Here is a 20825-nt window from a genome sequence, read left to right on the forward strand (position 1 = left end):
GCAACAAACACTATCGCCCTTAGAGCACTCCTGAATACCAACTGCAGCTTTGGGAAGAAAATTGTTAAAAAAAAAAAAAAAATTCCTCCACACCTCAGGGAGGAGCAGGAGTATATGCTGGGCTCAGAACTATCACTGGGGAGAAACGGAAGCATGAAAAAGGTCACACTCCTGAGACCCAGAGACACAGTATCCACTCAACACTGAGGCTTAATCAGAACAACAGGGAACACTTCCTTCACCTGCCACCACCAGAGCAAGAAGCATCACACAGCAACAGCAGACTACTGCTGAGAGGGCCCAGAGAGAAGCAAGGACATGGAGAGAAACTCTCTAGGGGTCACTGCATAAGGAGAAAGTGTAAGGCTAAGGGTAGGCCTGACACTGAGAAAAGTCTATTCAGTGGGTAAACCAGCCCTGCTCCTAATACAACATTTTGCTAGAAGAATTTGAAGTCTCTGGTACACTGAGGATAGCCCTATGAACAACAAACCCCAAAGCCACCTCAACGCCTGTCTGGGTTGATTCATATTCCACACTAAAAATCTAGAAAAAGAAAAAATGTACCCCATTTGCAGGCATAAAAACTATTTACCTCAATCAGTGCTGTCCAGTGTTCAACAAAAAAGTAAATAAAGTACGTAGTATATAAAGCAAAAACAAAAATAAAAAGCCCCACAATGCCAAGAGACAAAGCAATCAACAGAACCAGACTCATATGTGATACAGATATTGGAACTATTAGATAAGGAATTTAAAATAGCTATGACAAATATATTGAAGCTTCCAGCGAAAGAAGTGGACAACATGCATTGTCAGATGGGTAATTTCAGTAGAGATAATGAGAACGGTAAGAAAAAAATCTAATGAAACTGTTAAAAGTGAAAAACACAGTAACAAGATCAAGTGACATCAAGATTGTCATTGACAGGCTCATCAGTAGACTTGACAGGGCTAAGGGAAGAATTGGTGAACTTGAAATCATCCAAACTGAAAGAGAATAAAGAGCAAAAAATAAAAACAGCACCTAGCATCCAGAAAGTATAGGACAACATAAAATGATCTAACAGCTGTATAGCTAGAATTCCAGAAGGAAAAAAGAGAGAAATGAGGTAGCGTAAATATAAGAAGGGATAATGCCTGAGAATTTCCAACATTAATGACATACATTAAACTACAGATCCAAACCAACAACCAAGATAAATACCAAGCCAGAGATAGACATATCATATTCAGGTTCTGAAAACATCAAACAAAGTCTTGAAGGAAACCAGCAGGGGTAAAAAAGACACATTAACACAGAGAAATAAACAGCCATCTTATTAGAAACCATACATGTCAGAAGACGATAGAGTAACATTTTTAAAGGACTAAAAGAAAAAATAGTGTCAATACAGAATTCTCTACCTGGTGAAAATATCTTTCAAACATAAAGGATAAAAATATTTCTTAGAAAAAAAACTAATTAAATTAATTGTCATCAGGACTAAACCATAAAAAATTTAAAGAATATTCTTTAGAAAAGAGAAATTTGATACCAGATACATAGATTTAGATGAAGAAACAAATAATGCTAGAAATGGAATAAAAATAATAATAGAGAATTATACCAAACACTTAAGAAAGAAAAATCAATTCTACAGAATTTTTTCCAGAAAAGAGAATACTTCCCAAAGTATTTTATGAGGCCAGCATTACTCTGATGCAAAAACCAGACATTACAAGAAAAGAAAACTGTAGACAAATACTTATTATGAACATAGATATCAAAATTCTCCAAGAAATTTATCAAATCAAATCTAGAAATACATGAAAGTGATAATATAACCAAGTGGAGTTTATCCCAGGAATACAAAGCAGATTCAGCATTCAAAAATTAGCCAATACAGCTGGGTGAGTGGCCTCACGCTTGTAATCCCAGTGCTTTGGGAAGCCAACAGAGGACGGTTTGAGCCCAGGAGTTCAAGACCAGCCTGGGCAACATTGTGAGACCCTCATCTCTACAAAAAAAAGTTGCTTTTTAATCAGTCAATATAATTCACCATCTTAACAGTCTAAAGAAGAAAAACCACATGGTCACCTCTACGGTTACTGAAAAGGCATTTGACAAAAGTCAACATCCATTCATGTGTTTTCTTTTAATCTCAAAAAAATAGGAATAGAAGGAAACTTTCTTAATAGGATGAAGGACTTTCACTGAAAAACCCTATATCTAATACCATAATGATAAAAGACCATTTCTCCCTAAGATTAGGACTAAGGTAAGGAAGTACTTCCTCACAGCACTCCTACTCAACATCATAGTGGAAGTTCTAGCTAGAGCAAAATGGCAAGAAAATGAAATAAAAAACAGAGAGACTGGAATGGAAGAAATAATAAGTACATAAATAAATGACTCATACTAAGAAAAACAAAACCAGATTCTGTGTTACAGAATGGTGATGGTCAGGGAAGGTGAATGGGACTAGGGCTTAGGTGATCTGTGAAAGTTTTTCTGAGAAGATGACATTTGAGCTGAAATTTTAAGGATAGAGTAAAGCCAGCCATGAAAAAAAAATTACACACATACACACAATGAATTTGTATGTTATGCTCTATCCAGGATTTTTTCAGCTCCTAAACTTACAGCTTCAGAGCTCACTTCTCACTGCCTCTCTCTAAGTTCTCCAATTGCAAAAGACTCTGATCAGCTGAAATCACCTTTTGGTCTTACATTCCAGATAGCTGACCAAACTTGGTCCAATCAACTGATAAGGGAGAGGGTGGGCTGAAAGGTAAGAAGGTCACAAGGTTTAAGCAACAGGAATTAGGCAGGCAAATCTTAAAAGGTGATGGGGAGCAATTTAGCAATTACTGACATTTCTCTGCAGGAACAAAATTAATAAGCCTATATCCATATGTAAAAACTAATTGACCAATAAATTCCAAATGTTGAAAATTGATAAATCCAGATGAAGGATATAAGAGAGTCATTGTACAATTCTTGAATGTTTTCTGTAGGTTTCAAATTTTTCAAAAAATAAAGTTGGAGGGAAAAAAAGAAACGTGCATATCTTGAATTATACATTCTTGAATACATGTTACAGATGACATAATTTGGAACTCTTTGTGAGTCAAAGCAATTTTAAAATACAAAGACTAGAACACAACTTTCCTGTATACTATTGTATTCCTGGTCTTTGAAATCCTAGTTAACATTCCTCTGCTAACTATCAGAGTCTCCAAAATTCACCCCCTTAATTGCAGAGTTTGCAGGAAAAAAATTATTTAATATTATCTGCCATTTCAATAGCACAAGGGCAGAAATAATATTTAAGTAAGCAAAGTACAGTGTAACTCTGGAAGTCTAGTTAATGGAACCTTGGAAATTAAAAAGCATTAATTACTTGCCCCTTATTCTGCTAATTGATTTAGGAACCAGAAATACAATAATACAGCTATTTCACACAGAGACCTATTTAGCCTGAAATGAACTCCAAGTTTTCTGTACCACCTCAATTTTCTTTTTTTTTTTTTTTTTTTTTTTTTTTTTTTTTTTTTTGAGCCGGAGTCTCGCGCTTTCGCCCAGGCTGGAGTGCAGTGGCGCGATCTCGGCTCACTGCAAGCTCCGCCTCCCGGGTTCACGCCATTCTCCTGCCTCAGCCTCCTGAGTAGCTGGGACTACAGGCGCCCACCACCGCGCCCGGCTAATTTTTTGTATTTTTAGTAGAGACGGGGTTTCACTGTGGTCTCGATCTCCTGACCTTGTGATCCGCCCGCCTCGGCCTCCCAAAGTGCTGGGATTACAGGCGTGAGCCACCGCGCCCGGCCCACCACCTCAATTTTCATAAGAGATTTAATCAACATTAGCAGAAATATGTATATTCCTAAAACTGACGTGCTCAGGCATTAGTAACTGTGTTCAAATACCACAGGTTCCTTGGTGACTAATTAGTGACTATTAGGCCAGGTGTGAACTATATTAATAAAACCACTTTCATTACTGTAATTAAATTTAAGTATAGAGAAGCTAAAAACAACTACTGTCCTAAAATACCTCTGCATTTATAGTGGAGTAGCTTGTATAGGTTTAACTCTCTCTAACAGATAATTGTAACTGTGAACAAAATGTTTTTTTGAAAACAGTTATTTGAAGGCACTGGAGAGAGACAGACCAAAAGGTGGCAGAAATTAGAGGGGAACTGACCTCTAAACTAAGGTAACTAAGATGGAGGAATATTTGTATTTCAAAGGCTTTTTGCTTAAGCGTGCTCTCTAGTCTTTTCCCCATGGGGAGACTAAAATGCAAGCAGAAATCTGTAATCCTATTGGCTTACGGAGTCAGATAATAAGAGTTGGGGTCTCCAATAGTAGGTGAAAAGGGGGGAATCCCAATAAGAAGGAGGTCAAAGAAATAGGATTTCTAAAATCTCTCTATATTTCCTACCCAATCTTTGACGAACCCTTGAACTATAAATACACAGAGAAGACTATGAGACTGCCAGCAAATGACAACAGCTGGAAAGGCTGAAAAAACTAAGCAGAACTTTCAGGGGCTGCCCAAAACATGGGAGGAGTCTGGAATTTGAGCCAGCCAAGTTAACTGCCCATTAGAACAAAAATCCACACTCTTCAGAGTCATACAAGAGATTCAGAAATTATCACAACATATCACCCACTATGTCTGGTGGCCAAAACAATTACTAGACATGTGAGGGAACAGTACATTGTAATCCACAGTTAAGAGAAAAACCAGTCAATAAAATCTGACCCTAAAAGGACCCAGTTGCTAGAATTAGTAGAAAAGAAATTTAAAGTCACGATTATAAGTAGGTTAAAAGACTTAAAGAAAAATATGATCATATGAAATGAACATATGGAGAATATCAGCAGAAAAATAGAAACTATAAAAGAGAATCAGATGGGAATCACAGAACTGAACACTAAAACATCTGAGATGAAAAATTTTCTAGATGGAATTAACAGATTGAAGATGGCACAAAAAAGAATCTGTAAACTCAAGGATAGTAATGTCATGGAGAAACCTGGCAGACAACATCTTAACCAAGTGATCAAAGTTAACATTACTCACATTGGGAAAAAACCAACATCCTGTGCCTCCTGACATGACGCATTGAAAAGGAAATACTATCAGTTTTATGGGGTTTTGCCAAAAATCTATAACTTGAATCAAAACCTGAGGAAACATAAAGCAAATGCATATTGAGAGCCAATATATAAAATAACTGAACTAAACACTTTGAAAATTCCAAGGCCAAGAAGACAAAGAATGGCTGAGAAATTCTTCCAGATTCAAATAGACTAAACAGACATAAAAACCAATACAATGAATGACCACGGATCGGATCTGGACTAGGGACAGAGGGGCAGAGGAGCTATAAAGAACATTAATTAGACACTTATTGAAATTTGAATATGGACTATGAATTAGATAATAGTACTCCATCAATGTTAAATAGTCTGACTTTGATCATTATACTGTGGTGATATAAGAGAATATCCTTGTTTTTAGAAAATGTATACCTAGGTATTTAAGGGGGCAAAATGTCTCTAAGTTACTCTCAAATGGTTCAGATAATAAAATTATATGCACCCACAGAATGATAAAGCAAATAGGGAAAAACGTAAACAACTGATTAATCTTGATAGAGGATATGTGGGAGTTACTTGTACTATTCTTGCAATTCTTCTGTTCATTTTGAAATTATACTGAACTAAGTAAGTTGCCAGAAATTACTATACCCTATTGGAAGTCTGACACATGACTACTAGGAGTGTAGATTAGTATACTACTGTGGAAAACTGTTGGTAGTATCTACGAGCCACTTGATGATTTAGCAATTCCACTTCTAGGTACATACCTGTTATGGTCTAAATTGTGTCTGCCAAAAATTCGTATGTTGAACTGCTAACCCCAGTACCACAGAATGTGACCCTATTTGGAAGTAGTTGTTGCAAATGTAGATAGCTGGTATCCTTATGAAAAGGGGGAATTTGAACCCAGAATCACTCACATAGGGAAAATTCCTTGTGAAAACTAGAGTTACGCTACTCTAAGTCAAAGCATTCCCAGAAGCTAGGAGAGAGGCCTGGAACAGATCCTTAGTGCCTTCAGAGTGAGGATAGGCCTGGCTAACATCTTCATCTTGGAGATCTGGCCACCAGAACTGTGAGATAATAAATTTCTGTTGTTTAAGTCACTTAGTTTGTGGTACTTTGTTATAGCAGCCCCAGATAATTAATCCAATATTCAACAGAAATGCATTCATATGAGCATCAAATGGTATATAGAAGAATGTTTATAGGAGCCCAAACTGAAAATATCCCAAGTATCAGGCAATAGTAGAATAAATAAGTTGTAATGTATTTATATAATAGAATCCTATACATGAAACAACACAAATTAATCTCACAAACATAATGAGTGAAAGAAACCAGACATAGACGAGGTTAAAAAAAAAAAAAAAAAAAGAGAAGGTTCAGATACTAGTGAAGGAGGGAACCAGGGAAGACAGAGCTTAAAAAGCACTATAAAGGTGGCTACACGCAGAGGGCATATTTTAAAATCTTTTAAAGTAACACTAAAGGAGAAAGCCCTGAAAATATTGTGCTAGGAAAGCTATCTATTTTGGTCCACTTCCACTATCACACAGGAACATAAAAGTTCCTAAAAGTTCAGGAAAATGAAATCTCATTTAAACAAGAGCCATAGAAAATGATTGTAATTAAACCTAGATACAGTGATATTGCAAGGAAAAGGCAGAAAATGATATGAGAAACATACCACAAAGAAAACACACTAAAAAAAGTCGCAAGATGGATTCAAGTGATATTAAAGAAGAAAATAGAAGCTCTAAAAGAACAACATAAATTAAAACAGAAAAATACAGTTTATATGATTAGTCAGCAGGAAGATTTAAAAAAAAAATTGAACTCAGTAATGTTAAATCAAGTTTAGCCTGAAGCTGCCACCTTACATATTTTAAGTTCGTCCTAAAGGTTTCTCTGTACATCATGAACTATAACAAGTGGAGATATAAACAGACCATAGCTTACGCTTGTGCAAGTCACTGAGTTTTGGCCAATCAAATGTAGCCAACTGTTTGAACCCTGTTCAAATAAGGCAAATGTCAATCTGTAACCAATCCAGCTGTTTCTGTACCTCACTTGCGTTTTCTGTATATCACTTTCCTTTTTCTTTCTATAAATCTTCTTCCACCACATGGCTGCACTGAGAGTCTCTGAGCCTACTCTGGCTCAGGCGGCTGCCCAATTCACAGATTTTCTATTGCTGAATTAAACTCCTTTAAATTTAATTCAGTTGAAGTTTTTCTTTTATCAGTAAGGAAATAAGAAGAAACCAATTACTTCACATATAAATGTTAAACATAAGAGCTAATATACATAATGGAAAACAGTAATAGAAATAGAAAAAGGAAATTAAAAATCAAACAAAAATAAAAAGATAAAAAATAATTTAAGAGAAAGTAACAGATACAGAAGACAGGTGCTAATATACAGCATACATTCACAGCAGTCCTTAGACAAGAAAAGCAAAGAAATAATGTAATTAAAACAGAATTAAAGACAATATATTCATATCCACTGATTCAAAAAATTGAAACATTTAAACAAACATTTATGTTTTTTAAAAACCCCCAAAATTAGGAAAACCTCCTTAATAAAAATAGTAAACTAAAAAATCAGCACCTAATGGGGAAACACTAAAGTAACAGTTCTAGGAGTGTGGCCCAAGGACCTTTTCAAGGGTCTGTGAGATCAAAACTATTTTCATGGTAAAACTGAGACAGGAGATCAGCAGGACTTGTGTTCCCAGCACCCAACTTGGCAAAGAAACCAGCCAAAACCAGCTAAAACCAAGATGGTGACTACAGCAACCTCTAGTTACCCTCATGGCTCATTATATGCTAATTACAATGCATTTGCATGCTAAAAGACACTCCCACCAGTGACTTGACAGTTTACAAATGCCATGGCAACCCCTAGAAGTTACCTTATATGGTTTAAAAGGGTAGAAATCCTTGGTTCCAGGAACTCCCCAGTTCTTTTCTAGAAAAGTCATGAATAACATGCCCCTTATGTAGCATATAGTCAAGGAATAGCCATATATACTGCTAGCCAGCAATCCACAGGGCTGCTGCTGCTGTCTGTTGTTCAAATAAACTTGCTTTGGCGTTGCACTGTTGGTTCACACATGAATTATATCCTGTGTGAAGCCAAGAACCCTCCTAGGCTGAGCCCCAATTTTGGGGTTTGCCTGCATTGAAACCAAGACATTATGCATCATTTCCCGTTTTCACAATGTCAGTAGTTGCACTGATGGTACAAAGAAGTGGTGAGCAAAACTGCTGTTGCCTTAGCACATATCAAGGCAGGGCACCAAACTATACTAGTAGGCATTGTATTCTTCATCATACATGCTCATAATGGGGGTCAGAGGGAGCCATTTTTACTTAAGAAGGTCCTTGATGAAGTAGCAAAAAATATTAATTGTATTAAGTCTTGCTCTTAAGAGTACATGACTTTAATAATATTGGTGAAGAAACGGAAAGTTGTGTACACATAAAGCTCTTGCTGCACACCAAAACAGAATGCGTGCCTCCAGGAAAAGCATTTGTGTAATTGAGTTGCAAAGTCAAATGCTGCATTTTTCATGAAACACCACTTTTACTGGAAAGAAAAACTAGCAAACTATAGTTATTAAAACTTGAGTATTTGGCAGATATTTTCTCAAAAATGAATAAAGTGAGCAAGCACTTCAAGGAAAACAACTGTCAGTATTTTTTGACATGATAAAATTTGAGCATTCAAGGAAAACTTAGAATTTTATAAAACTTGTGTCCATCACTCTGAGCCTGACAGCTTCCCAATACTTAGATTTGTTTGATGAGATCAGTGGTGATGTTTTAAAATGTAATTTTTTGCATAATGTATAATCAAATATGTCAACATTTGCATGATCTGCATAACTCAGTGAACCAATATTTTTCAAATGACAAATTCATGGTGTTAAAAAAAACCACATACAGGTAAATGATCCATTCAAAGTGCAAGACAGATCAATAGATTTTAGTGTAAGAGTCCAAAAAATTCATAGTATAGCTTGATTCTTCATTGCAACCAATGTTTAAGAAACTACTACCTGCCAAATTTTGATGTAACATCAAAAAAATCCATAATTACCTTAAAGGTTATTAAAATACTCCTCCCTTTCCCAACTTCATATCTCTATGAGGCCATATTTTCTTAAATATTTCAACAAAAACAATGTATTCCAACAGATTGAATGTAGAATCAGATGAGAATCCAGCTGTCTCCTATTATAAAAACATAAAAATGATTTGTAAGAATGTAAACAATATCACATTTCTAAATTTTGTTTTGAAAGATATTTTTCATAAAAAATTATTTATAACATGTAATAGTTTTATCAGTTATATTAACATTAATAAAATTTGTGTTAATTCCTGACATGAATTATATAAACAGATATAACTCTCAAACAAAAGCTCTTTGGGTTCCTTGATAATTATTGAGAGACTAAATTTTGAGGCCCAACATTTTGAGATCCACTGCACTATAGCCACTAAAATCAGAGGGATGTCAGCTCTGGGAAGAAAATATACACAATGAAACAGGCGCATATTATGCCAGAATGTGTGAAAGCTATCAGACTGTTGAATTACATTTTAAAACATGACATAGGCATCAACATGAAGGAGCCCTTCCCCTACCCACCCAAGCCAAATTTGAGTAATTTGAACATCAAGTAAGAATAGTCATAATTGATTAAAATAGATCCAGTATACAACCAACCATGAGTTCCTAGAGAGTTTAAAAACAACCACAACCACAACAAAGAAATCTCATTGGTCACCTTTCAAGGTTGCTAAGATACAAATTTATCTTTCTGAAACTACTTCAGAAAAAAATAGTTGATGAAGTCATCTTCATAAAAGTTCAATTAATTCAGAAGGAATATGGTTAGGAAAACACTGCTTGCAACCCTTAATAAATAGAGCTAGTATCGATATTCAGTGAATGCTAAACCTATTAAGTGAAAGATAGAAAACTTAACTGATGGATTAGGTTGACAACATCTAAACTGATTAACCTTTATATCACTGAGGGAGGCAGCTAGCCATTTTGTGCTTGTGAAGTGACGAAAAGAAAGTACACACCACCCTCATGAACTATTCTTGCCAAAAGCAATCAATTCTGCAGATCTACCTACCAATCTATAGGAAATCTGTGGCATAGAAATGCAATTAAAAAGCAATCACAAATAACTAATCAGCCAAATTCAGATTATAAAAATGGTTACAGGACAAATAACCAGTTCCTCAGCAGTTTAAATGGCATGGCAAACAAAATGTTGGGGCTGGGCTTGGGGACAGGGACTAAATCGATTAAGAGAGACCTCAGAGACATCAAATAAACACAAGAAGCCTTATCTGGCTCCTTATCTGAAAGGAAAAAAATATGATAAAAAGGTATTTCTGAGACAACCTGGAAAATAAGTATTGGGTGATATTGAAAATGGTTATTAAACATGGACTGGGTATTGGGTGATATTGTTAGGTGTGGTAAATTGCTTATCTGTGAAAGATATGTATTTGTATGTCTGTATGTATGTAGAGATATGTATTTCATGAATTTAAAATACTCCAAGAAAAAAAGTGGAGGATAAAACAAGTTCAGTAAAATGCTGATAGTTACGAAACCTGGGTTGCAGGTACATGGGGTGGGGGTGGGGGTTGTTACATCATTTTAATTTTGTGTATGTTTGAAGGTTTTCTATAATAAAAACAAAATCAAATAACATTCTGTAGAAATCTATATTGATGATACAGCACACACAATAAGTACATGTCATATACTTATTCACAATAAGCACATGTGCTTGATGAATTTATAATCCTAAAAAAAAGAAAATTAAAAAAGACATAACAACGTAAGATCACTCAAAGTAATGCTCAAACTGAATGATGCAAGCAGTAAGAGAAATAGCTCCAAAAAGATTAACATTACTGTAGTTGCAGGGGTATTATTTACCCTACTAAAAAGAAATCCACTCAAAAATATTTCTGCTTGTTTTCAATTTTCCCAGCTATTCTATTATAGATACAGATTTTTCAATGCTGGGATTCAATGGAAGCAAAACAGAAACTCTCAAAAGTAGATAGAAAAAACACATCTGTCTTGCCCAGTAAAATAATTTGGTGTTAAAGCACCATCTTAAATAGCAAAAAAATGCAGAAACACATAAAATATGTTTATCAGCAAAGATCAGTAGAATATTTCAAGGTAATGAACACAAATAGTTTAAAGAAAATTATTTACAAATGTTTTCCTTAAATCACAACAATCTAAGTCATAAATTAAAATATGGCCACAATATTAATACTACCTGTCCCATAACAAGCTAAACTGATGTGCTGCACTTGGTATGAACACAGAATGATCACACCTAGTTGATATGGCTTTGAAAAGACACAAAGATCAAGATCTCAAAAAATTCAGAGAAATATTATCATGGATACAATTTGTAAATGAGTACACAACCTATATTTGAACACAAGCAGATTGGACTAAAATTTTCAGTTGAGTGAAGTTAGACCGCTCAGCCACACTATCAGCCACAGGCTGGGTTGAGTGAAATTAAATGCTAACTATGCTTAATGACAGATAATTTTTAAAACTTTTCACTAATAATGCACTTTCATGTATCTGTGGTCATAAAGAAGCTTCACCTCCTCCCAAGTCATTCCAGTATAAACTCATACTTATCAAAAATAAGTTATTTGCATTTCTGTTTTGGCCAACAAAGAAAAAGCAAATATTAAACAGACAATAAGAGTATAAGGGGACAGGGGAGAACTCATTATTCAAGGCCTGCAATTTTATATAAACTAAATAATGCATTAGAGGCTCAAAGTAATAACAACCCATTATACATCTATTGAGGATTATTCTTTTAATTACATGTCCTAAAACATACCTACATACTATGAGTTACCATATGTAGTGTCAAGTTTTGAGTTTACTTGCTACTTGGCCCATTAGGCCAACCCTAAAAAATGCTTACCATTGAAATGGAAATTCATTTTCCATTTCAATATTGAATTTGAAATATTCATATTGTTTCAATATTGAAATTTTTGTTTTATAGTGAGTTTTGTTCCTAAGATCACCCTGAAATGTTTTATCCAGTTTTTTTTTAAAGGTGTGGGAAGCCTACTATAAAATAATTGAATCTCTCTTTTCAGTGTTAACTATGTAGTAAACAAATTTGCAGCCAGGTCTTGCATATCTGTCCCATCTCCATATAATAATTTGTCATTTTAAGAGTATAATACTTACATTAAGTGTATGTTTTGTTGAAATTAAACAGATTACAAAGGAATTAATTTGATCTGTTTTTTAATAGACATTACAAATTAAAAATCTCAAAACCTGTGGAAAAAAGTTTTTAAGAACAGTCTACCTTGGTAAAACATGCGTACTCTCATCTCTTCCTGTCCTCTTCTACCTTTCCATTCATCTTTTGAATAGCATTTTTTCTCTCCTTTCTCTCAAAGAGAAATTCATATAAATCATTAGTACCTGTCATCTATTAACACATCCAGTTCAATCTGAACCTTCCTCAAGTCATCTCTAAGACAATTTGAATCCTATGAATCAGATGAGGAATTGATTCCAAAAGCCATGTTTAAAAGCAAAGTACACTTGAGAATACTCCAGTGTTACATATTCCAATACAGATTAGAGTCAACAAAACACTAAGCATTCAATACTTATTTGAAGGGCTTAAAGACAGTCATAATGCTAGAATCTGGACCCATGCTTTCAACTTCATTCTTATCAAATAGTTAAAATAAGCAAAAAATAAGCTGCATTATTAGTATATTGAATCCCACTTAGCAAGGCATAAAGATTATTAAGTGCAAAATGGTTTTCTAAGAGTGTTTTTTTTTCCTCCTGGTAATCAACCTTCTATCAGACTTCCATCATCATACAACTGGAATTGCTTCCTAGAGTCACCAGTAGGAAATCAGCTTTCTTTCAAAAATCTACTTCCAGGCCTCCACACACTCCTCTCCCAACCCCCCTTAAGTATTCAGTTTCTTTCCTGAAGTAGATCTTCCAAAAATATTACAATATTAAGGACTAAATTTTAATGAAAGCAAATAAGAGAAAATGAAAGAACATTAACTGTCATTCAAAGCTCCCTTTAAAAATGTCTGTTTCCAGCTTATATTTTTAACTTCTTCCATAATTCCCTTTAAAAAAGATGAACACAAAATCTCTCTAGTAATGACTTTATTCATGAATCTGTAACGGAATTCAAAATAGCAAAGAACATGAAAATTTTCAGATTAATATTTATTAACCAAATGCATGAGAAATACATCTATTTTCACATAACAAAAGTGCCTAAAATGCATGTGAGAATATAAATATTCTCCACTTTATGGAACTTCAAGATAATGAAAAATTGCTTAATACAGTTTGCCACAAAAACTCATTACACTGCAAATACAGAAGAAATAAAAGGACTCATTACATTGCAAATACAAAAGAAATCAAATGCAACTGGCAAAATAACCATTTCATGGCTAATCTTTTGGTAAAGTGCTATTTTCATACTAAAAAAAAATCAGTAAAGATTAAAAATTTAAATTCTAAACCATCATTCTGAAAGTCTGAAGAGTTTTCTTTAGTATTCACTATATTCATCACATTCATGTGTTCCCAACATGAGACTAAACACTATCTCAAAATCTTGAAAAAATCTTTCCATTCACAGATTATTTCCTGGAAGTTAAAAATTATTACATCATTGCTGAATGAAGCTTTTCATGATACAGGCAAGTATTAGATACAACAAATAATTTTTCATTGTTCTAAACATAATCTTTGGTTTAAAGCTGCCCCGTTATCTTTTTTTAGTTGGACGGTGTAGTCAGTGAAAGATTCATACAACAGCACACTAGTTTTATTTGAGCCATATAAGAAAATAGGGTCAATCCCCTAAGGGCAATGAATGGCATGTTATCAAGAATCTGGCGAGATGAATTCCCTGAAATTCATAACTGATGTGTTAACAGAAATCAGTGTTGCTGAACAGTGACTCACTCATTTCCTTTCCTCAATTACCTCTATCAATTCATTAACAATATTAACCAATGAGTGGAAATTAGTTGGAAAATTCACTAACAGCATTAGCCACCAAGAGGAAATCGGCTGGGGGGGAAAAAAAAAACTAATCTGAACAAACGCACACAGATGCAAATCTTAAGCAGATTAAGACCAACTAAACAGCATATGTAAGCATGGCTGTGTCCACCCATACACATATACACACACCTCATATTTAGAGTGTGAATATCTATCACTGCATAGATTCCACCACGTGGAAGAGCTCTATGCCTGTAGGTGTATATATCCTAGAGATCAGAATGGATGGTTTTCCAGAATTAAGACTTTGAATGATGCAAACGTTGGCCTTCCCCCAAAATAAAAAGGTTTTTAAATTAATAGAACAACAGGATGCAATACTGGGCAAATTATAAGAAGTCATAAAGTTGAATCTCAAAGAACATATTCAGTTTTGTAACTGAAGGCTGTTGATAATTTCTTCTCTCTCTCTTTGAATAATGAAATGCAAATGCCTTTTAGCGATGGCAGCATTCAAATCCCACAAAAAATCAAGCAGTGCCCCCTTAAGGAGTACCTCCATTGGCACAAACTGTAAAACCTGCTGGGGTGAGTCAGAGTTGAGCGAAGTGCTCAACAATTCATTCACACTCTGCAAATATTGGAAAACTGGATTTGGAAGGTCCTGATAACCAACACATAACAGGACTGCACAGGTCCTCAGGGGATCAGAGGATGTGGGACAAAAAAAGGTGATGAATCTAAAACAACTGTGGAGTACAAAGATCAAACCAGCCATAAATCTTGTGAAACAAGAAAGTACAGGCAAAATCATAACATCTCCTGTATGAAGCTCCCGCAATGAATGTAGAAGGCGGTCCAAAAATAAATGCTGGTAAGTTGGATCTCCATCATGAAGCAATGAACAGCTAAAAGTTGTGAGTTCAGCTGATTCTAGGAGTCGAACTTCCAGTGGTGTATGCATTTTGATATTATGGGAAGTCGAAAAGCCCACCAGCAGGCACTTTATTTGATTGCTGGGTTCTACAACCTGCTCATCCTGAAGGCACTTGGTAAGGCTACACAACTCGGAAAATATCAGTTCTTCTGAAAAAACATGACAAGAACAAGAATACTGCTGTTTTGGCCTAAACTTGGAATCCAAATTAAAAGCACCTCCTAATGACTTTTCAATTGCTTCATTAAGAGTTTTTAAAATTTCACCATTGCAAAAAGGGGAACACTTTACCTTTGGCAGTTTCTTTCCCTCCAAAATATGCCATAAGTGACACTCAAGATTGGAAGCTGCTCCTTCTAAAATAGAACTTTGCCCAGGATGATATACACCATGTTCTTCAGCCCAACTATTAAAGTATCCTTTGGCTACTTTATCTCTCCATGAAAGGGCTTCTAGCATCTTCCTTTCATTATAAGTTTTAAAATATTTGTTCCTCTGCCCAAACCATTTTGTATTTGTACTACAACCAATACCAGATTTTTTTACTAGCCAATTATTTCTGGAAAGATGTTTCAGCTGAAATTTTTGCATAAAATATTGTACAGCACAATCCCTTAAGTTATTCAGCTTTTCTTGTTCCGCTTTTCCCATGCACTCAAACAGACGAATGTTCTCAGAAATAGTCTCTAGCTGATATTTATGAAAGAACACACAACATTCTTCATGTCTCTTAAGAAAAGAATCAGGAATCACATGATGGGGAAAGAGGGCTTTCCTTTTCATTTCAGTCCCAAAATTCAAGATCATCTTAGATAACAGAGGATGGATGGCCTCTTTCCCCTTATAGTGGAGGCAAACGACATAGACTTCGGAGTTTCCTGCCTTGCTAGTAGCAGGTTTGAAAACATGGACTTGGTCAAAGCAACAGTTCAGCAGGTACATCAAGTTTATGGAACAATGTTCGAACATAGTAAACATCTTCAAAACAAAAGAGCCACCATTTCCGAGAGTGGTCAGAGCAGTGACAACTTCACAGTAATGCAAAGAAGAAACTAAAGCTTCTTGTTCACCTGGGTTTCCTTGGCAATCAAAACTCCCATCTGCAGTGACCAAGTGAACAGTAGCCATGCTGCTTATGAAATTCTGAAGTCCAGTCAAGAATTTCAGGGTCATGATATCACCAGTGTTATCTGGACCAAAGTACCACCAATGCAAGGTATTTGCAATAAGCCGGTCATCCATAATCATCATGAGGTCATCATTTGCTTCATGGTATGGATTCAGAGTATTCGCTACCCAACTCCAATCACAAGGAAACCGATGGGATTTTAAGTAGTGGTTGAGACTAGCTATAAAAGCTCCTGGAGCTTCACAAAGGTGTAGAGAATTCAGTTTTCCATTCTGAAAAGCTTCCTGTGGAATAAGTGGAAAGCTGCACAAAATCTCATGGAACTTACACCATGCTTGAGTACAAAGTTCAGCATTCACAGATTTTCTAACATGAGAAATGATTTTCCCTGCTTTATTAGTGAAAGCAGTGTGCTCATGCCACTCATCCAGTTTCTTATCACTCAGTAGGTTTTTTACTTCATTTAGGGAGTTCTTCAAATCAAGAAATGCATTAAATTCAGTGTGGTCACAGGTGAAAATCTCACTGGGATCTGGTAACTGCCACTCATTATTAAGTGGCTTGCCATAAGAAAAGTTCTTGGCAAAGAGTTCAAAAATGTCAGCAAGAACATCTGGGCTGAATGACATGGGACTTGCTAGCTGCTGAACTGGTGTCTTTCTGCACTTACTCATTTTCAAATCAAATTAAAATCTAGGAAGAGAAAACACATAATTAAATGAATCAAATTTCTTAGTGAGTGAAATCTCATGAGCAGCAAATATGATCACACTCATGACAAACTCCATAAAATGTGAAGGCTAAAGTCAGCATACTCTGTTATTTAACCAGGTAATTTGGAATAATGAAAAAGGTTTTGATATCCAAGACCTGGGTTCAAATTCCAGCTTTGCTAATTATGGCTTAATAAGCAGCCTTGGGCAAATTCCATCTCTGGCATTTGGTTTCTTCTCATTTAAAAAAAAAAAAAAAAAAAAAAAAAGCCTATCATTTTTTAAGAAGAAGATAAAACATACTAGCATATAAAAAAATATAACAAAGAATAATTGTCAGTGAATGACAGCTCTGATTATCATAGTAACCCATCTAACTCTTCCCCAAAGTTCTTCACACCAATGGCTGTGACAAAACCTACATGACCTCAAACAAACACACCCTTAGAGGTTCATTGCTGGACATGACCTTTGTTCAAGCTCCAACATGTGACTTTTTGTTTTTTTTAGTTCCCATCATACCTTACCTCCTTCAGGGAAAGGATCATGCACCTGAACCCAGTACTGATCCTGCCACAAGCCACTTACCCGCCTAGTAGGATTGCTGAATACATCCTCTGTCCAGATTTCATTCTCTAAGACAGGCACTTTGGTGGTACCAATCACCTACATAGGTCATCAACTAACGTTCATCACCATACTACTTGTAAACTGTGCTATACTTGAGTGGTTAGCCTTTTTCTGTTTGATGCTGAAACTGACCAACAGTTTACCCTGGTATGTCTCAAACTACAGATCCCTGGTTTTCATATGGTTCAGACAGCTCCACACTTCCACCATAAAATATCATTATTTCTTCTAGCCACTAAAACTTCTTAACACTTGGACAGCAGAATTTTATACTGAAGAAATATACGTATTAAATATACAAATTACAAATAGTCACTCTACATACTCTGGCAGTCAACACTGCCAAAGAAACCAGAAACAAAGAAACCTCTTCCTTCTGAAGAGGAAAAAGGATATGAGAAGTATGGCTTAATGGCAGAGTTTTGGAAAAGTTACGAATTCCAGCAGGGAGAGCAATGAGTATTACATGGTACCTGTTAGTGTAATGTTAAACAACAGATGCTCTAGTTCATAAATTCTGCACTTATTTAGCATATACAATGCGTTCTACAAATGATTTTCCAAAAAATCTAAATTTGTTAAATATGAAAAAATTGACAATCAAATCATCATTCCAGAAAAGATGTTCAAGGACAAAATGAGAAATAAAGGGAACTACTGCCGTAATACATACAATAATATTCAAATGATGTGTCTTTTAGCATTTACTTTGTATTGTTCTTTTAGCACACTTTTTTCATTCTTTATTTTATGTTTAAATTATTTGCAAGTCTACTCTACCAGTTTGTAATTTCCCTGAAGTAACAGGTGTCTTCTTAGTCATTTGTTTGCCACACTATATTTAGATTAAAAAAAAATTTTTTTGAGACAGGGTCTCACTTTGCTACCCAGGCTGGAGCGCAGTGGCACAGGTCATAGCTCCCCGAGGCCTTGACCTCCTCCCAGGCTCAAAGGATCCTCCCACCTCAGCCTCCAAAGTAGCTGGGACTACAGACGTGCACGACCACACCCAGTTTAAAAAAAAAAAAAAAAAAAATTGTAGAGATGGAGTCTTGCTCTGTTGCCCAGGCTGCTCTCAAAATCCTGGGCTCAAGCAGTCCCTCCAACTCAGCCTTCCAAGGTGCTGGGATTACAGGTGTCAGCCACTATGCCTGTTTTTCGTTTGTTTGTTTTTTACTGGTAGAGCTATATTTAGACAAACTTCTAAAGGAAGACAAAACTGAGGTGTTTCCACATTCACTAAAATCTTAAATAAGGGCAAATAAAAGTTTTTTACAACAAGCTCCTCTGTCTTAATTTGCATTGTGCTTGCTGGAAATGACAGCCATGTTTAGATCTCATCTATATTCTATTTTGGAAAAAGTCTAATTTTAGTCATTAACTTCACATACTAATTAATGGCTGTAGTTAAGCTGTGAAATCTTACCTAAGCTAATAGGTAATTACCTTCACATGAGGACAACTTAAGTGATTCAGACACTCCACCGTTCTGACTATACTTTTGCTGTGTTGCCACCTAATTTTTATTTATTACTACTCCCTTACTCACTACTCCAGCCAAACAGGCCTTTCTGCTATTCACTGAAGACACCAAGCACATTCCAAGCCAAAAGTCTTTCTGCATTGGTTGTCCCTCCTTCTGGAATGCTCTTTCCCCAGCTATCAGCGTAGCTAACTCCTTCACCTCCTTCCAATATTTGCTCAAATGTCATTTTCTCAGTGAAGCCTACCTAAGTTAAGATTGCATCTTGCATTCTCCATGCCTCTTATCTCGCTGTATTTTTCTCCTATGGTACTCATGTCCTTCCAACCTATAACTTGCTTCATGTTTACTGTTTATTATTTGTCTTCCCCAAACTAGAATGTGAGCTCCACAGGGCAGAGATCTTTGTTTTGTTTACAAAACAAGAAGTGTCCAAGAAGTTGGACACTGCCTGGTACACTGTAAGCACTCAGCAAGTATTTACTGAATAAATGAGTGGATATCATACTTACCACAATAGGTATCTCTCTCTTCAGGTTCTGAATATGAGTCATAATAGTGCACCTCAACTTCACTTCAGCACTTAAATGCATGACTTTAAAAAAAAAAAAAAAAAAAAAAAACTATGTTGCTTACAGCGTGTGGAAAAAATTTCCAGTATATGATCCTCTGAGCCTTTCATTAAACACTCCATTGAGCTTTGTGGCATCATAATTCTGCTAAGTGGATCGCTATTACCATTCTCATATTGCAAACTCAAGTAGGCAGTTATGTAGCCCCCGCGCAAGGAAATACTTGTAAAATTCGTAAACCCAAAACAAAACCCACAAGATCTCATCAACAGTTTTTACCTCTCAACTGACACTTACAAAGGACTTCCAAGTGCTTGCGCCAACTCCTCCTACTAGCAACTGAAAACAATGGCCAGTGAGTATCAGGGCTGACTTTGGGCTGGGCACCCCAGATATCATTTCATCTAGTCAAGTCCCAAACCCCACTCCAGAGGCCCGGTCCCTGACCTGGAGGAAACTCGGTCCCAGCCCCTGGCTCACCCGCTGGGAAGTCGAAGGAGGGCCCGGGATCGTACCCAGGCCTGGATTACCTTCGCCCACGCCCACCAGCGCCCCAGTGTCTAGGGAGGCTGCACTTTACTCCCTCGAAGAAGCCATTCTGCACTTCCGCTCTCGGGGCTGCTTCCCGGGATGGTCGCTCCCTTTGGGTCCGCGGTGCCTCCAGCCACAAGGCAAGGAGGTGGTGCGCTGGACGGGTGGGAAGGCTGTCCGGTCGCGCCCTCGCGGCACCGGGAAGCCGGTCCCACCTCAGGGCCGCGCAGCAGCCGAAAGCCGCCAGACAAGGACCAGGGGCGCTCAAGTCCCACTGCGCACGCGCCCTGTAGCCCGGGCCGGAGTCACGTGCGCCAACGTTACGCACGCCGGCGACTCTCGCCTCGCGTAGGCCTCAGCTCCCTAGGTTTTGTTTCGCGGGGTACAGAAGCACGAGCTTCCCTCCCCCGGTCGCTATGGCAACGGAAGCGGCGCACGCAGGCGGAGCGTTCTTTGGCTCCGCCCCCGAGGGGGGTGAAGGGGAGGGGGAGGGGAGGCGGAGGGGAGGGGGAGGGGAGGCGGAGGGGAGGGAGGAAAGGGACCGGGCAAATCTGTCAGGACGTGCTGGTTCCGCCCACTGGCCGCTGGCCCCAAAGGCTTTCAGGCGCTTCTGGACAGATGTTAGTTC

The 20825-nt window shown here is 36.8% G+C and overlaps 1 protein-coding gene across 7 annotated transcripts in view; it reads right to left on the minus strand.

Annotated features, from left to right (window-relative positions):
• CMTR2 (cap methyltransferase 2) overlaps positions 1 to 20557 on the minus strand; it is a 55938-nt gene extending 35381 nt beyond the window's left edge. For 2 of the 7 annotated variants that reach the window (XM_017953549.3, XM_017953548.3), the window contains exons 1-4: positions 20197 to 20557; positions 19607 to 19689; positions 15431 to 16961; positions 9205 to 9338 (exon numbers count right to left, since the gene is read on the minus strand). In XM_017953549.3, coding sequence (XP_017809038.1) covers positions 9216 to 9338; positions 15431 to 16942 — 1635 coding nt within the window. In that variant the 5' untranslated portion in view covers positions 16943 to 16961; positions 19607 to 19689; positions 20197 to 20557 and the 3' untranslated portion in view covers positions 9205 to 9215. The other 5 variants (XM_021932152.2, XM_009196834.4, XM_009196835.4 and 2 more) reach the window with 5 other exon arrangements.
• Between the last annotated feature and the right edge of the window lie 268 nt (positions 20558 to 20825).

Source organism: Papio anubis, chromosome 18 (genome assembly GCF_008728515.1).
Source record: "Papio anubis isolate 15944 chromosome 18, Panubis1.0, whole genome shotgun sequence".
NCBI classification, from domain to species: Eukaryota; Metazoa; Chordata; class Mammalia; order Primates; family Cercopithecidae; genus Papio; species Papio anubis.